This window comes from Acinonyx jubatus, chromosome E2 (genome assembly GCF_027475565.1).
Source record: "Acinonyx jubatus isolate Ajub_Pintada_27869175 chromosome E2, VMU_Ajub_asm_v1.0, whole genome shotgun sequence".
Lineage (NCBI taxonomy): Eukaryota > Metazoa > Chordata > Mammalia > Carnivora > Felidae > Acinonyx > Acinonyx jubatus.
The window spans coordinates 45009165-45026767 of NC_069396.1; the positions used below are offsets into that span (position 1 = coordinate 45009165).

At 35.9% G+C, this 17603-nt stretch overlaps 2 protein-coding genes across 4 annotated transcripts in view; one reads left to right on the top strand and one right to left on the bottom strand.

The window, feature by feature from the left end:
• Positions 1-17603, top strand: part of LOC106980266 (zinc finger protein 585A) — a 404538-nt gene that overhangs the window by 74880 nt on the left and 312055 nt on the right. The window lies entirely within an intron of this gene.
• The window catches only part of ZNF527 (zinc finger protein 527), a 31405-nt gene continuing 27229 nt past the window's right edge, over positions 13428-17603 (bottom strand). For all 3 annotated transcript variants that reach the window (XM_027044746.2, XM_015071925.3, XM_015071927.3), the window contains one exon: positions 13428-15600. In XM_027044746.2, coding sequence (XP_026900547.1) covers positions 14027-15600 — 1574 coding nt within the window. In that variant the 3' untranslated portion in view covers positions 13428-14026. The remainder of the gene's footprint in view (positions 15601-17603) is intronic.

The window sequence follows — 17603 nt, forward strand, 5'->3', positions numbered from 1 at the left end:
GGGGGGATTGTGGATGGGGACATCCTGGGGACTTCCAGCATTGAGGCTCGCCAAGCTTTACTCCAGGTGCTACCCAAAGCAAGGTAATGGTCAACACCCCCATATGCCCAATTTTTCTGCAAGAATTGGGGGTATCCAATCTCTATCTTGGGACCAGAATAAGCTACATACCTGAATGGGTAGGAGGGAAAGGATTTCCCCCTTGATAACACTGGGGAGGAGGAGTTAGCAAAAGGTACAAAGAAGAAATGGTCCAGGTCGTGGTGATTCCCAACCTTCCTCACGGCACAAACAGAAACAAAATGAATATTTGTATGGCACACTGAGGCAGTATAAGCTAGGGTCTAGATTAAGCTGATATAACAAAGACTCCAAAACACAGTGATCTAACAAATATATATCATATAATACATATGATATATTTTTTAAGTTTATTTATTTTTTTAATGTTTACTTTTGAAAGAGAGAGAGAGAGAACCCGTACGAGTGGGGGAGAGGCAGAGAGAGAGGGAGACACAGAATCCAAAGCAGGCTCCAGGCTCTGAACTGTCAGCACAGAGCCCATCGCACGGCTCGAACTCACAAACCGTGAGATCATGACCTAAGCCGAAGTCTGATGCCCAACCGACTGAGCCACGCAGGTGCCCCCAAAGTTTATTTATTTTTGAGAAAGAGAAAACACAACCAGGCGAGGGGCAGAGAGAGAGGGAGAGGGAAAGAATCCCAAGCAGGCTCCGCACCATCATAACTCACAAACCATAAGATCATGACCTGAGCAGAAATCAAGAGTTGGATGCTTAAATATATATTTTCTTCCTCCCTCATATGAGAGTCTAGGTAAGAGCAGCCCACGACTGGTGGAATTGCTCTGCTTTTCCTAACCAAGTAATTTCCATCTTTGGGGCAAAAGGGAATGTTAAAATTCTCAGTATCTCCCAGCCAGTAGGGCAGAGGAAGGTCAGAGAAAGCAGGCACAGAAATGACAATCATCCCCTTTGCTTACATCTCATTGTTCAAGTAAATTTGGCTTGATAAAAATTTAAAACTACTGTGCACTAATGGACATCATCAAGGAAATGAAAAGATAACGTACAGAATGGGAGAAAATCTTCGCAAATCTTTTACAGACGATAGGATCTAGAATCCAATATATATAAAGAACTCTTTATGACCCAACAACAAAAAAGATAAATGACCCAGTTAAAATTTGGGCAAAGGACTTGAAAAGACATTTCTCCAAAAAAGATATACAGGAAAAGTTGTTTAACATCATCAGTCATTAGGGAAATGCAAATCAAAACCACATGAGGTACCACTTCACATCCATTACTATGGCTATAATTTTAAAAAGGAAAATAAGTGTTAGGGTATGGAGAAGATGGAAACCTTGTACAGTGCTGCTGGGAATGCAAAATGCTTCAGCCACTGTAGAAAAACAGTTAGCAGGTCCTCCAAAAAATTAAGCACAGAATAACCATATGAGCCAACAGTTCTCCTAGGTATATATCCCAAAGAACTGAACATGTACATGCATGTTCATAGCAGCACTACACTATCCACAATAGCCTAAAGGTGTAACTATCCCAAATCTCTACCAAAATATTAACAGATAAACAAAATGTGGCATATACATACAGTGGAGTATTATTCAACCATAAAAAAGGAGTACAGAAGTAACAGATAAGGCTTACATGAACGAACCTGCAAGCCATTATGCTAAAAAAGTCAGATACAGAAGGTCACATATTATATGATTCCATCTATATGGAATATCCCAAATAGATCACACTTTATGTGTTCCTTTTTTTTTTTTTAACCTCCATGTATCTGTGCTCCTTCCACATTTTTTCTCGTAGTTGATTTTTAGTTTCATAGCGCTGTGGTTAGAAAAGATGCATGGTTTGACTTCAATGCTTTAAATTTTTTGAGAATGTTTTGTGCATAATATGTGATATATTCTGGAGAATATTCCATGTGCATTTGACAAGAATGTGTATTCTGCTGTTTTAGGATGGAATGTTCTGAATATATATGTAGATCCATCTGGTCTAGTGTATCATTCAAAGCCATGGTTTCCTTTTTGATTTTCTGTTTAGATGACATGTCCATTGATGTAAGTGGGATGTCAAAGTCCCCTACCATTATTGTATTACTATCAATTATTTCCTTTATGTTTGTTATTATTTGTCTTATGTATTTGGGTGCGTTCATATTGGGTGCATAATTATTTACAATTTTTGTATCTTCTTATTGGATCGTCCCCTTTATGATTATATAGTGTCCTTCTTTGTCTCTTGTTACATATAGTCTTTGTTTTAAATTCTATTTTGTCCAATATAAATAATGCTATCCTGGCTTTCTTTTGACATCCATTTACTCAGCACTGTTTTTAGATATATCATGTTCCTCTATGGACAGTCACCTAATGCCATTCATCACTTCTAACACTTGCATAGTAGTTAATAGTATATATCTATTACGTTTTATTTATTCTTTTCTGGCTGAAGTGAAGGATACAACTCCTGGCTGCAACAAAGAACGTTCCAGAGTGTATCCCCTTGCAGATCTGAACTAGTTTAGAATATTTACCCAGGAGTATTGCATCTGCTTTTTTGTTTTTTTGTTTTTGTTTTTGTTTTTTTTTTTTCAACACAATTTTTGTAGGTACAACCAGCTTATTTTCTATAGTGGCTGCATCTGTTTACATTCTCACCAGCAACACCTTTTTCTATGTCCTGGTAAAACTTGATAATATCTTCCTTGGTTGTTTTTGTTTGTTTGTTTGTTTGTTTGTTTAGTTTGCATTATTATTGACTACTGGTGAGTTGGAGCATATCTTCATATACTTCTAAGTCATTTGGACTCTATCAAATGTTGTTTCTTACCTTGTTTGTCTCCTATCAAATATGTAAACAACTGCATTCATAAAAGTTTGGTTAAAATTTATTTGTAAATCTATCTGGGCTTAAGGTGTTTTCCTTTGAGGAACTGTTTGTATACCATTTCAACTTATCAGGTTTATTCAAATTTTCTGTTTCTTATGCCAATTTTGGTATTTTTTAAGAAATATATTCATTTGTCTAAGGTATAAAATTTGTAAATAGTCATTCATAAGATTCTTTTATTATTCTTCTAACTTCATTTGGTTTCTTATTAATTTTCTTTTTTTAATAATTTATTTATTTTTAAATTTATATCCAAGTTAGTTAGCATATAGTGCAACAATTACATCAGGAGTAGATTCTTTAATGTCTCTTACCCATTTAGCCCATCCCCCCCTCCCACAACCACCCCCCCGCCAGCAACCCTCTGTTTGTTCTCCATATTTAAGAGTCTCTTATGTTTTGTCCCCCTTCCTGTTTTTATATTATTTTTGCTTCCCTTCCCTTATGTTCATCTGTTTTGTATCTTAAAGTCCTCACATGAGTGAAGTCATATGATATTTGTCTTTCCCTAATTTCGCTTAGCATAATACCCTCTAGTCCCATCCACATAGTTGCAAATGGCAAGATTTCATTCTTTTTGATTGCCGAGTAATACTCCATTTTATATATATACCACGTCTTCTTTATCCATTCATCCATCAATGGACATTTGTGCTCTTTCCATACTTTGGCTATTGTTGATAGTGCTACTATAAACATTGGGGTGCATGTGCCCCTTTGAAACAGTATACCTGTATCCCTTGGATAAATACCTAGTAGTGCAATTGCTGGGTCATAGGGTAGTTCTATTTTTAATTTTTTAAGGAATTTCCATACTGTTTTCCAGAGTGGCTGCACCAGTTTGCATTCCCATCTTACTCATTTTCTTATTTGCATCTTTGTACTTTTTATCATCATTGACAGAGGTTTATATAACTTATTGATCATTGATCTTTTAAAAACCTATCTCTTGGTTTGCTATTCCTTTCTCTTATTTCTTCTAATTCTCTATTGATTTCTGCCCTTTATGTTTATAACTTAATTCTTTGTTTGAGTGTGCTCTGTCCCTACATTTTTGAGTTGTGGATTTAGATTTTTTTGTTTTTCTTTAAAAAAATTTTTTTTAATGTTTATTTTTGAGAGAGACAGAGACAGAGACAGAACACGAGCAGGAGGGGCAAAGAGAGAGGGAAACACAAAATCTGAAACAGGCTTCAGGCTCTGAGCTGTCAGCACAGAGCCCAACACAGGGCTCGAACAGCTTGGGAACAGTGAGATCATGACCAGAGCCAAAGTCAATCCCTTAACTGATTGAGCCACCCAGGTGCCCCTGCTGCATTTCCCTCTACTATATAAGTTGTGTCCTACAATTTAGCATTTAGTGTTTTCACTGCTACTCATTTCCACATTTTGGAACTTGAAAATGAAAATACAATGGTCCAAAATATTTGGGCTTCAGCAAAAAGCAGTTCTAAGTGCAAAGTTTATAGCAATATAGGTCTCCCTCAAGAAGCAAGAAAATATCTCAAATAAACAATCTAACCTTACACCTCAAGGAGCTAGAAAAGATCAAAACCCAAAACTAGCAGAAGGAAGAAAATAATAAAGATTAAAGCAGAAATAAATGATTTAGAAATTTAAAAAACAATAGAACAGATCAATGAAACCAGGAGCTAGTTCTTTGAAAAGATCAACAAAATTAATAAACCTTTGGCCAGACACATTAAAAAAAAGAGAGAGGGGGAATGAAAATAAATAAAATCACTAATGAAAAAGGAGGAATAACAATCAACACTATAGAAATACAAACAATTACAAGAGAATATTATGAACAATTATATGCCAACAAATTGGACAATCTAGAAGAAATGGATAAGGTCCTAGAAACATATAACCTCCCAAAATTGGAGCAGGAAGAAATTGAAAATTTGAACAGACCAATTACCAGCAAAGAAATTGACTCAGTAATCAAAAAACTCCAACAAACAGATGTCCAGGACCAGCCAGCTTCACAGGGGAATTTTACCAAACATTTAAAGAAGAGTTAATACCTATTCTTCTCAAAATATTCCAAAAAACAACAAACAAACAAAAACAAAAAATAGAAGAGAAAGGAAAACTTCCAAATTCATTATATGAGGCTAGCTTTACTCTGATACCAAAACCAGATGAAGACAACACCAAAAAAAGAGAACTACAGGCCAATATCTCAATAAATATAGATGAAAAAATTCTCAACATTATACTAGCAAACCGAATCCAACAATATGTTAAAAAATCATTCACCACAAGTAAGTGAGATTTATTCCCAAGATTCAAGGGTGGTTTAATACTCAGAAATCAATCAACATGATACCTCACATCAGTAAACTAGAATAAAAACCATATGATCATTTCAATAGACACAGAAAAAGCATTTGACAAAGTACAACATCCATTAATGACTAAAAAAAAACCTCTAAAAAGGAGGTTTAGAGAGAACATACCTCAACATAATAAAGGCCTTATATGAAAAACCCACAGCAAACATCATATTCAACAGGGAAAAACTGCGCTTTTCCTGTAAGGTCAGGAACAAGACAAGGATATACTCTCTCACCACTTTTATTCAACATAGTACTGGAAGTCCTAAACACAGCAATCAGACAACAAAAAGGAATTAAAGACATCCAGATTGGCAAGGAAGAAGTAAAAGTTTCACTATTTGCAGATGACATGATACTACATATAGAAAAACCTAAAGAGCCCCCCCCCCCACTACTAGAATTGATAAATTCAGTAATGTCACAGGATACAAAACCAATGTATAGAAAACTGTTGCATTTCTATACACTAACAATGAAGTAGCAGAAAAAGAAATTAAGAAAACAATCTCATTTACAATTGTATCAAAAATAATAAAATATCTAGGTGAAAGACCTATACTCTGAAAACTATATATAAAAAACATTGATGAAAGAAATTCAGGATGACACAAAGAAATGGAAAGACAATCCACACTCATGGACTGGAAAAACAAATATTGTTAAAATGTCCACATTACCCAAAGCAATCTACAGATTTAATGCAATCCCTATCAAAATACCAACAGCATTTTTCATAGAACTAGAACAAACAATCCTAAAATGTGCATGGAACCACAAAAGACCCAAATAGCCAAAGCAATCCTGAAAAAGAACAAAGCTGGTAGTACCACAATTCCAGACTCTAAGTTATATTACAAAGCTGTAGTAATCAAAATACTATGGTACTGGCATTAAAAAAAACTACATAGGTCAATTTCTATTGACCAGAATAGAAGTCCCAGAAATAAACTCACAATTACTGGTTAATTAATCTTCAACAAAGGAGGCAAGAGTATGCAATGGGAAAAAGACAGTCTCTTCAACAAATGGTGTTGGGAAAACTGGACAGCTACATGCAAAAGAACGAAACTGGACCACTTTCTTATACTATGCACAAAAATAAACTCAAAATGGATTAAAGACTTAAATGTGACACCTGAAACCAAAACCATAAAAATCGTACAAGAGAGCGTAGTCAGTAACCTTTGATATCAGCCATAGCATTTTTCTAGATATGTTACCTGAGGCAAGGGAAATAAAAGCAAAAATAAACTCCTGGGACTATGTCAAAATAAAACACTTCTGCACAACAACAACAACAACAACAAAAATCACAAAAACTAAAAGGCAACCTACTGAATAGGAGAAGATAAGGGACGCCTGGCTGCCTCAGTCAGCAGAGTATGTGACTCTTGACCTTAGGGTGTGAGTTCGAGCCCCACGTTGGGCATGAAGCCTCCTTAAAATTAAAAAAGAAAAACCTGGGAGAACACATTTGCAAATGACTATCCAATAAGGGGTTAGTATCCAAAATATATAAAGAACTGATACAACTCAACACCCAAAAAGCAAATAATACAATTAAAAATGCACAAAAGACATGAACAGACATTTCTCCAAAGAAGACATACAGATGGCCAACAGACCCATGAGGATCATCAGATACTCAGGAAAATGCACATCAAAACTACAATAAGATGTCACTTCACCCCTGTCAGAATGGCTAAAATCAACAACACAAAAAACAACAGGTATTGGCAATGATGTAGAGAAAAAGGAATCTTTGTACACTGTTTCTAGGAATGCAAACCAATGCAGCCACTGTGGAAAACATTATGGAATTTCATGAAAAAATTAAAAATAGAACTACCCTATGATCTAATAATCACACTACTAGGTATTTACCTCCAAAATACAAAAACACTAATTCAAAGGGATACATGCACCCCTATGTTTATCACAGCACTATTTACAATAACCAAAATATGGAAGCAGTTCAAGTATCCATTGATAGATGAATGGGTAAAGAATATGTGATATATATATAAAACAATATTATTCAGCCATAAAAAGAATGAAATCTTGCCATTTGCAACAATAGGAATAGAGCTAGAGAGTATAATGCGAAGCAAAACAAGTCAATCAGAGAAAAAAATACTATATGATTTCACTCATTTGTGGAAATTAAGAAACAAATGAGCAAAGGGGAAAAAAAGAGAAACCAAGAAAAAGACTCTTCACTATAGAGAACAAACTGATGATTACCAGAGGGGAGAAGGGGGTAGGGGAATGGGTGAAATAGGTGATGGGAATTAAAGAGTACATTTATCATGATGAACACTGAGTAATGTATAAAATTGCTGAATCACTGTATTGTACACCTAAAACTAATATAATATTACATGTTAACTATACTGAAATTAAAATGAAAACTTTAAACACACACACATACACACACATACACACACACACACACACACCACAAACAAACAAAAACAGTGAATAGGAAAAAATGACACTTTTATAGCATAATACCATTGGTATAAATTTCAAGCATACATGTGACTGATTTTATAAGCGATTTATACACACTTAAGGATGCATGCCTGGGTGCATGCCTATGGAGGAGAATAGGAATTGGGAATTATGAGGGGAAAAAATAAACCAAGAAATGAGTGTTGGACTAAACAATTTTGATAATGTACTATGAAGTCCAAAAATATAAATGGAAATTTAAATAACCAAGAGCCATACCTTCTTGGCCTCTATCTTAATAGAAGGCAGAGTCCTAACAGCCTCAAATATCCAGAGGGAACTCCGAGACTCTGGAGCTGCAAATTCACAGGGGCTGAATTTACAGTTCTGTCTCACATGAGCAGCTGGCTCTCAGGCATGCAATTCAACTTTCTGCTTGATTTCATGATTAATAAATCCCATCTTAACTGTTTACACATATTACATTCTTTCAAGTAATCCTTACAAAAACTTGAAAGGCTAGAATTATCACTTCAGTTTTATAGTTAACTAAATTGAGCTTGAAAGAAGTAGTCAGGGACATGTGGGTGGCTCAGTTGATTAAGCGTCTGATTTTTTTTTTAATTAAAAAAATTTTTTTAACATTTATTTATTTTTGAGACAATATGAGAGACAGAGTGCAAGCAGCAGAGGGGCAGACAGAGGAAGACACAGAATCCAAAGCAGGCTCCAGGCTCTGAGCGATCAGCCCAGAGCCCGACACGGGGTTTGAACTCACAAACCATGAGATCATGACCTGAGCCAAAGTTGGACACTTAACCGACAGAGCCACTCAGGAGCCCCATGTGTCTGATTCTTGGTTTCATGGCTGAAGCCATGATCTCACGGTCATGGGGCTCTGCACTGAACATGGAGTCTGCTTGGGATTCTCTCTCCCTCTCCCTCTCTCTGACCCTCCCCCTGTGCTTGCTTGCTCTGTTTCTCTCTCTCTCTCTCTCTGAAAATAAACATTAAAAAAAAAAAAAAAAAGAAAGAAAGAAGTATAATCACTTTTCAGTTTTTCCTAAAAGAGTTGACATCCATATGAAGGTCTAACTCCAACACCTCTACTTGTGCCAATAAACTAAAGAGCAGATCTTTTCTGGAAGAATATGTGATGAATGATCATGCAAATGCCTTTAAGAAAGCTGACCAGTCAGTTCTCTGTCACTAATATATCCTCACCTCATGGCCTCAAGGAATCTGCTTTTCTCCACCATATAACCCATTGTCTCTCTTTTGGGCTTTATGGACAAAGTAGAAAGTCTTAGTAGGATACAGCAAATTAACATGCTAGGTAGGAACTCAAAATCAATATGAAATTATATTCAAAAAAGGAAACATTTTTCCAGCTGTCTCTAAAAGAGGCCCTATCATAATGACAGCAATTTTGCCCTAAATTCACGCAAAGTCCTAGCATACAAATATAGTAACTACAAAAAGGTACAGGACTCTGTGGGAAATTTACTTATATATCAAAGTTTTGTATTGTGTTTGCTCAGGAAGAGAGATCTGGAAAACTTAAGAATGGAAAACGTCTGTGTGCAGAAGAGAACAAGTGGAATCATAGCACACCTGAAGAAGCTTAGCCACATTTCCTTTTGACTCATTTACAACAGTTGAGGTAATTTTAAATTATCATTAATTTTAAATTGGTAATTTTTAACTTAAAACAGTGTTTCAAAAATTCTGAAACAACTTCAAGTTTTATAAAAGGTAATTAATACATAGTTCTTATTAGTGTGAGCTTAGTATATACTTATTTAAAGTAAGTTCTACCATGAAATTGGGATTTTTCTTGTTGGGCAACAGGAATGATAGAAAATACAGTACATATGGCAAATGCAATCTTACTTTACACTCTTTCTTAGGTTCCCAAGTCTAGCTACCAATACCTTTAACTGAAGAACATTATTTCCTTTCATAAGGGGGAAAACGATATCCAGATGGCTAACAGACACATGAATAGATGCTCAACATCACTCATCATTAGGGAAATACAAATCAAAACCACGAGATATCACTTCACACCTGTCAGAATGACTAAAATTAACAACTCAGGCAACAACAGATTTTGGTGAGGATGCAGAGAAAGAGGAACCCTTTTGCGCTGCTGGTGGGAATGCAAACTGGTGCAGCCACTCTGGAAAACAGTACGGAGGTTCCTGAAAAATTAAAAACAGAATGACCCAGCAATTGCACTACTAGATATTTATCCAAAGGATACAGGAGTGCTGATTCAAAAGGGGCACATGCATCCCAATGTTTATAGCAGCGCTATCGACAATAGCCAAAATTTAGAAAGAGCCAAATATCCATTGACATGTGAATGGATAAAGAAGATGTGGTGTGTAAATATATATATAATGGAGTATCACTCCGCAATCAAGAATGAAATCTTGCCATTTGCAACAACGTGGATGGAACTAGAGTGTATTATGTTGAGAGAAATAAGTTAGTCCAGAGAAAGACAAATATCATATGATTTCACTCATATGAGGACTTTAAAATACAAAACAGATGAACATAAGGGAAGAGAAGCAAAAATAAGATAAAAATAGAGAGGGAGACAAACCATGAGACTCTTAAATACAGGGAACAAACTAAGGGTTGCTAGTGGGGTGTTGGGTGGGGGGGATTGGCTGAATGGGCGAAGGGTATTAAGGACACTTGTCGGGATGAGCACTGGGTGTTAAATGTAAGTGATGAATCACTAAATTCTATTCCCAAAATCATTATTACACTATATGTTAACTTGGATTTAAATTTTTAAAAAAGAGGGAAATTTATCTTTCTGATTTCATATCCCCTTTTGAATGCATACTTGTTTTCTCCCTCCCTAAATTCCTTGCAAGGTAGCTAACTTCATGACTTTAGGCAGGAAACAATGATGATGGGCCTGGAACATCCTATTATTGCCAGAAAGTAAGGATGCTTGCAACAATGTCAGAGCAGTGCTGAAGGGAGCAAGAGTTAGCCTAAAGCGGCCCCCAATGGCTCATTCTGACAATGAGCATCAAAAAATATACATAATCAATTGAAACATATTAGGATTTTAAAAGACCATGAATGCATGCAACTAAAAAGAAAAATGTTAAAATGCAATATGCAAATACAGAGGCATAATAAAATATGAGAATGAATTTGGTAAGTATAAAGTGTAATATTTACATACATGGATTACATATATATATATCTGTATGGATTATCTTTCCAACAGGCATATAACTGTGTGTGTGTGTGTGTGTGTGTGTGTGTGTGTACACAGTATAGGTAGACAGATCTCTTACCTTTCCCAGGTCTTTAATCAAAAGTCAACTTCAAAGGTGGCTTCCTTCCCTGGCCATACAATCTAAAATATCAACCCAGTCCCCTACCTCTTCTTTCATCTTCTTCTCCTTAGAATTTTCTCTCTTACATATTATATTTTTTCATATATATATATATATATATATATATATATATATATATATATTTATTGTTGGTCTTCCTCACTAGAAATTAGCTCTATAAAAAAGCAGTGATTTTTGTCTGTGTAGTTCACTACTGTATCTCCAATGCCTAGGTTAGAACAAAGCCTGGCACACAGTAGGTACTCTATACAAAGTTTTTCAATAAAACACACACACAGGCACACACCCCTCCTGTTTAATCAAGAGTAAATAAAAGAAAAATTTTAAATATGAGAAGCAAAAATTGCATAAACTGACAAGGCAGAAAGATATGTTCAGCATAATAACCAGATTAAAAAAGGAATCCAATAGTTCCATCACCATTGATCATATCGAATAACCAAGTGGAAAGGGTTTTGCCATTGTGTTTAAATCAATTAGTCCATGTTCTAAAGAGAATTAACTGAACAAACTCAAACCACATCTCTTTGGACAAGAAATCTCTAGATGATCCTAATAACTCTAAGATACTAATAATGCATAATTTTTTTTATTTTTTTCAACGTTTATTTATTTTTGAGAGACAGAGAGAGACAGAGCATGAGGAAGGGAGGGGCAGAGAGAGAGGGAGACACAGAATCTGAAGCAGGCTCCAGGCTCCAAGCTGTCAGCACAGAGCCCAGCACAGGGCTTGAACCCATAAACCATGAGATCATGACCCAGGCTGAAGTCAGACACTTAACTGAGCCACCCAGGCATCCCAATAATGCATAAGTTTTTAATAATGCTAAAAGATCAAGTCACTATATCACAATAAGACAGTGGGTTGTATAGTTGCAGATAAATAAAATTTAATACCTCACTGTGAGGTAAAACACCAGATATAAGTACAAACACCTATGCTAAAGGCATGGGTGTAAAAGATTTTACAACATTACAAGTGAAGTTTAATTGAAAAAACAATCAGTCAATCAGAGGAAGAAATCAGGTGCCATACTTAGATCAGAATCAATTAGTGAATAACTCAAACTCTTCTTTGGTCTGAGTCATTATTCTTTTTCCTTTAGGCCTGTTAAGTTTACTGTAACCTTGGGGAGTGTTCCAAAATAAGTTATTACTCAACTCTTAGAAAGTATTAAAATAAGTATTTCTATACACCTAGGAAATATAAGAAAGAATAAAGAAGTGACATGGATTTTTAGCATATGATATTGACATTTTAGGTTAGATGTGGTATGTTTTTGGCAGCATTTTATAATCATTTTTTTCTGTTCAAGGTTTGAAGTATTAAATCATACTAAATCTATGGTTTAAGTTGTTTCAAGGCCATTTGTCTTAATATTTGGGAAATTTTCAGATTTGTATTAGATATAAGAATAAGTTGACTAATAAAGAACTTTTAAGAGTAGTAGTCATTGTTTCACTCCATGCACATATATAAATCCTTTATTCTTTCATAATTCCTTTGTTCTGTTGTTTTCATAGATGCTGTCCAGACAATGTCCAAAATTCTAATGGTTCTAACTGTTCAAGGTGGCCCCATTACCATATCATCAAAGTTTACTTCCCTACATCCACTCAAATAAAATAGGAATATACTTCCCTATACCCTCATATTCCTTATTACTCTGAAGAATGGTAATAATTTATGCCCTCAAAATTTTACGCTCCAACTGTTTTACCTTCGCCATGAGTTGAAAATGTCGCATCCTTTCTGCCAGTAATGTCTGTCTGAATCTCTAGTTCCAAACAAGATAAAAATTTCTTAAACCAAAATTATAATCTACCCACAAAAGAAGACCTCATTTACAATTCTATTATATTCTATTACACAGTATATTTAAATCCCTACTGTAAACAGAAAATCAAATAATTCCTTTAAGATGAAGAGCCATTCATGAACTTTTCTCTCAGCTTGTCATTTTTTCTTTAAAGGCCTATGGTGAGTCATTACCACAGATGATTTTAATTCCTTATGGGAAAGCCTGTTAAGGAGTTTTACTAAGTGAATTTTTAAAAAAATTATCCTTATTATGAAGCAATCTAATAAATACTAACTTTTATCAACAAATAAAATGTAAAAATTCTCTCAACTTTGTGAAGGCTGTATATTGAACTTCCATAAACTTGTTTCAGCAAAAGGTTTCTCAGGATAATTACACCATATAAAATATTAAGGCTTTCTCACATGTAGCAAATACAGGGTGCATGAATCAGTACTGTAATTCCAAGAGGCAAAAATCCAATTCAAATTAACTTAAGCAAAAAAAGGAAATTTATTGTATCACAAAAATGAAAAAGTAAAAGATGGTATAGACTTCAGGCATGATTGAATTGAGAAGATTAAACAATGTCATCAGATTTCTGTCTCTCTGTGTTGGACTGATCCTGGGAAGGCTTTCCTCATGTAGTGGCAAAAAGGCTACTGGTGAGTTTTTAACCTTGAAAAAAAGTCCTTGCAGCTTGCAATTCCAGGAAAAACATTATCTTCTCTGACTATCCATAACAATACCCTGTTATAGGGTTCTAGTGGTCCAGACAAGGCCATCTGCCAATCCCTTATTAACTAGCTTGTGGCCAGCCCATGACCAATCCACTGCTTTCCCTGATTAATAGTTTCATCAGAATGATAACGCAATGAGGGTGAGGTAAATTTCAAACGGGGCATAGAACAGATCCAAAAGTAACAGATGTCTACTATTCAGGCTATTTCAAATAAGGGATGCTCATAAACTGAAGGCTTTTTCCATATTTACTACATTCATAGAATCATTAACCAAAGAATTAATTGACTGATATTTATTTAATAAGGACTGAGTGGTGACTGTTTTCTTCCTTATACTTGTTATAATCAGAGAGTTTCTTTATTATGAATTTTCTGATGTCGTCTAAGGGCTGAGGCACAGCTAAAATTAGTCCCACATTCACTGCAGTTATAGGGTTTGTCTCCAGCATGAATTCTCTGGTGTAGCCTAAGGGACAAGATCTGATGGAAAGCCTTCCCACATTCATTACATTCATAGGGTTTCTCTCCAGTATGAATTCTCTGATGTTGATTAAGGTATGAGCCACAACTGAAGGCCTTCCCACATTTGTTACATTCATAGGGTTTCTCTCCCGCATGACTTCTCTTATGATGAATTAGAACTAAAGCATCACTGAAGGCTTTCCCACATTTACTGCATTCAAAAGGTCTCTCTCCAGTATGTATTCTATGATGTCGATTAAGTTGTGAGTCAGTCCTAAAAAACTTCCCACATTTGATGCATTCATAGGGCTTTTCACCTGTATGAATTCTCTGATGTTGATTAAGGTGTGAGCGATAGCCAAAAGTCTTCCCACATTCATTACATTTAAAGGGTTTCTCTCCTGTATGAATCCTTTGATGCAGAGTAAGGGCAATGCGTCTGCTGAAGGCTTTTCCACATTGATTACATTCATAGGGTTTCTCTCCAGTGTGAATTCTCTGATGTTGATTGAGGTGTGCGCTCTGTCTGAAGGCTTTGTTACATTCCTTACATTCATATGGTTTCTCCCCTGTGTGAATTCTCTGATGTTCAACAAGGAAGGCATAACGGCTAAAGGCCTTCCCACATTCATTGCATGCAAAGGGTTTCTCTCCGGTGTGGATTCTCTGATGTTGAGCAAGGTGTGCACTCTGTCTGAAAGCTTTCTTACATTCCTTACACTCATAAGGTTTCTCTCCAATATGACTTCTTTGATGTTCACTGAGAAAGAAGTCATGGCTAAAGGCTTTTCCACAGTCATTGCATGCATATGGTTTCTCTCCACTGTGAATTCTCTGAGGTTGAGTAAAGAAGGAGTAACAGCTAAAGGCATCATCACATTCATTGAATCCATGTGGTAATTTTCCAAAATGAGTCGTCTGATGTTGAGTAAGTAATGAATGGAAACTTAAGAGATTTGAAAAATCATTACTTTCATAAGGTTTCTCCCCAGGAGGACTTCCTATATCTTTACTAAGGTATGTATTCTGGTTGAATTCTTCACATTCATTATCTATCGAAGATTCTTTCTCAGCAGGTAATCTTTTATGTTCAATTAGGATGGAATTTGGGGGAAACATTTTATCATAAATATCAAATGTATGCATTTGCTCTACTGTGGGAACTCTCTCTTGTGTCGAAAGTACTGACTTCAAGAGAACACTTCTCTCAGAATTGTTATATTTATTGTCTCTTTTCACAGCAGGGATTTCCCTAAGAGTTGTCACTTGCCGGAAATGCCTCTCCTGATTTTGTTGATGCCGCTCAAATTCACCCTCGTATTTCCAGGCTTCTCTGAAACTGGAATATTCAAGGTTATAACTTGTAAGTCTTTCCATTACCATGCCCTGGGATATTTCCTCTTCATCAATGTACCATTTTGGAGGTAATTCCTTGATTTCATACCAAGACTCCCAGTCTGAAAAATATCAAGAAAGCAAATGTGTCCTTTTTTTTTCCTTTGCAAGGAGAAAACTGTTATAGAAGAAATAAGAATTTATTTGGGGGGGATGGAGGGGAGAAAGTACATGGTTTTGACACCTTTCAAATATGGCCATGCAATATGAACAAAACACAAAGAAAGAAGAACGAAGAGAGCTGATAAAGGAAGATATATGTGTTGGTGATGGTGACGAGGTGATAGAGGAAACATAGGGTACAAAGCACATTTATATACAGATAAAATGTAGGGTACTTAGATGCAGACAAAGGTAAAGGCTGAGAAAATAAGAAATTGAAAACAACTGATTAGATCATAATCAGTTTCCCTGCCTTGAAGTCTCAAGTCCTATTCACTATCTAGTCCTATTCATAAGACTAAAAGCTCCATGAGTCAGTGACTAATGTTTACTTCTTTTTCTTCTTACTGCTGCATTTAGTGCCTAGGACAATGGTAGCATTTTGTTGAATGAATGAATGCTAACAAAAAGCTCAACAACTTCTAAGATTTTATCATGGACCAGAAAAAAATTATCATGGTTTTGGGTTTTTTTTTTTAGGTGTCTAGAATAAATCTGGAGGTCAGCTTTTCTCATCATTGAGAGAAAAATGCTACCTATAGAACAGACACTTGATATTTTCAGGAGAGGATGTTGGGTGAGACAAGATGGAAAGAAAACTGTTTTTAAAAGATGACCTCAACAAAAAAAGGAAAATGAGGGGAGCCTGGCTGGCTAAGTTGGTGGAGCATGGAGCATGCTCTTGATCTTGAACTCTTGATCTCGGTGTTGTATGTCTGAGCCCTATGTTGGGTGTGGAGATTACTTAAAAATAAAATCTTAAAAAAAAAGGAGGGGTGCCTGGGTGACTTAGCGTCTGACTTCGGCTCAGGTCATGATCTCACAGTTCTTGAGTTCAAATCCCATGTCAGGGCTCTGTGCTGACAGCTCAGAGCCTGGAGCCTGCTTCATATTCTGTATCTCCCTCTCTCTCTGCCCCTCCCCTGCTTGTGCTCTGTCTCTCTCTCTCTATCAAAAATAAATAAACATTAAAAAAAGGAAAATGAAAAAGTCCTTTTCTTTTTTTTTTTTTTAAAGTTTATCCATTTTTGAGAGAGAGAGACAGAGCATGAGCATGGGAGAGGCAGAGAGAGAGAGGGAGACACAGAATCCAAAGCAGGCTCCAGACTCTGAGCTGCCAGCACAGAGCCCAACGCAGGGCTCGAACTTATGAACCGTGAGATCATGGCCTGAGCTGAAGTTGGATGTTCAATCAACTGAGTCACCCAGGAGCCCTGAGAAAGTCCTTTTCATGTCACACACAATAATCAGCCAATATATTCAACTGTACAGAATCTATTACTATGTGCCCAGCATCCAGTAGAGGAAAAAAAGTCTGAGACACACACAGGTGCTTCTCCCTTTTTTAAACTCTAAGGTGAAACTTGTGCATACAAAAATTCAACATGACACATAATGAAGGACTAGCTAATATGATACAGATTATTAGTAGTATAAGTGTCAGAAAAGAGAGATCAAAACTCACTAGTTTAGTTAAGGAATAATTCCTGGAGAATCTGAGCTTTATTTTCAAGGCTATGATCAAGCTTCCAAAATGCAGTGATTATTTTATTAACAGTCACTTTCATGTTTTGATATTCACAGGGATTATTTTAGAACTGCACATGTTAGCATTTTTTTTTTTTTTTAGTTAATTATAGTCTTTTCCAGAACAGCATCCCATCTATTAAAGAAAAGCTGCTTCCAGGCCAGGTCAGCACAAATTAAAAAGCAAAGAACACATTATGCATCTGTATCTTTCTTCTTTCCAATACAGCCTCCACTCAAGGAAAGCCCCATCCCTACCTATCCCTCCTATGCACAGCCACAGATTTTCTCATACTTGGGGCTCTATCTCAACCAAGGCCTGAGAGGAATTTGTTCACTTATCCTCTGTTAAGTCTACACTGTTGTTCTTTTCTTT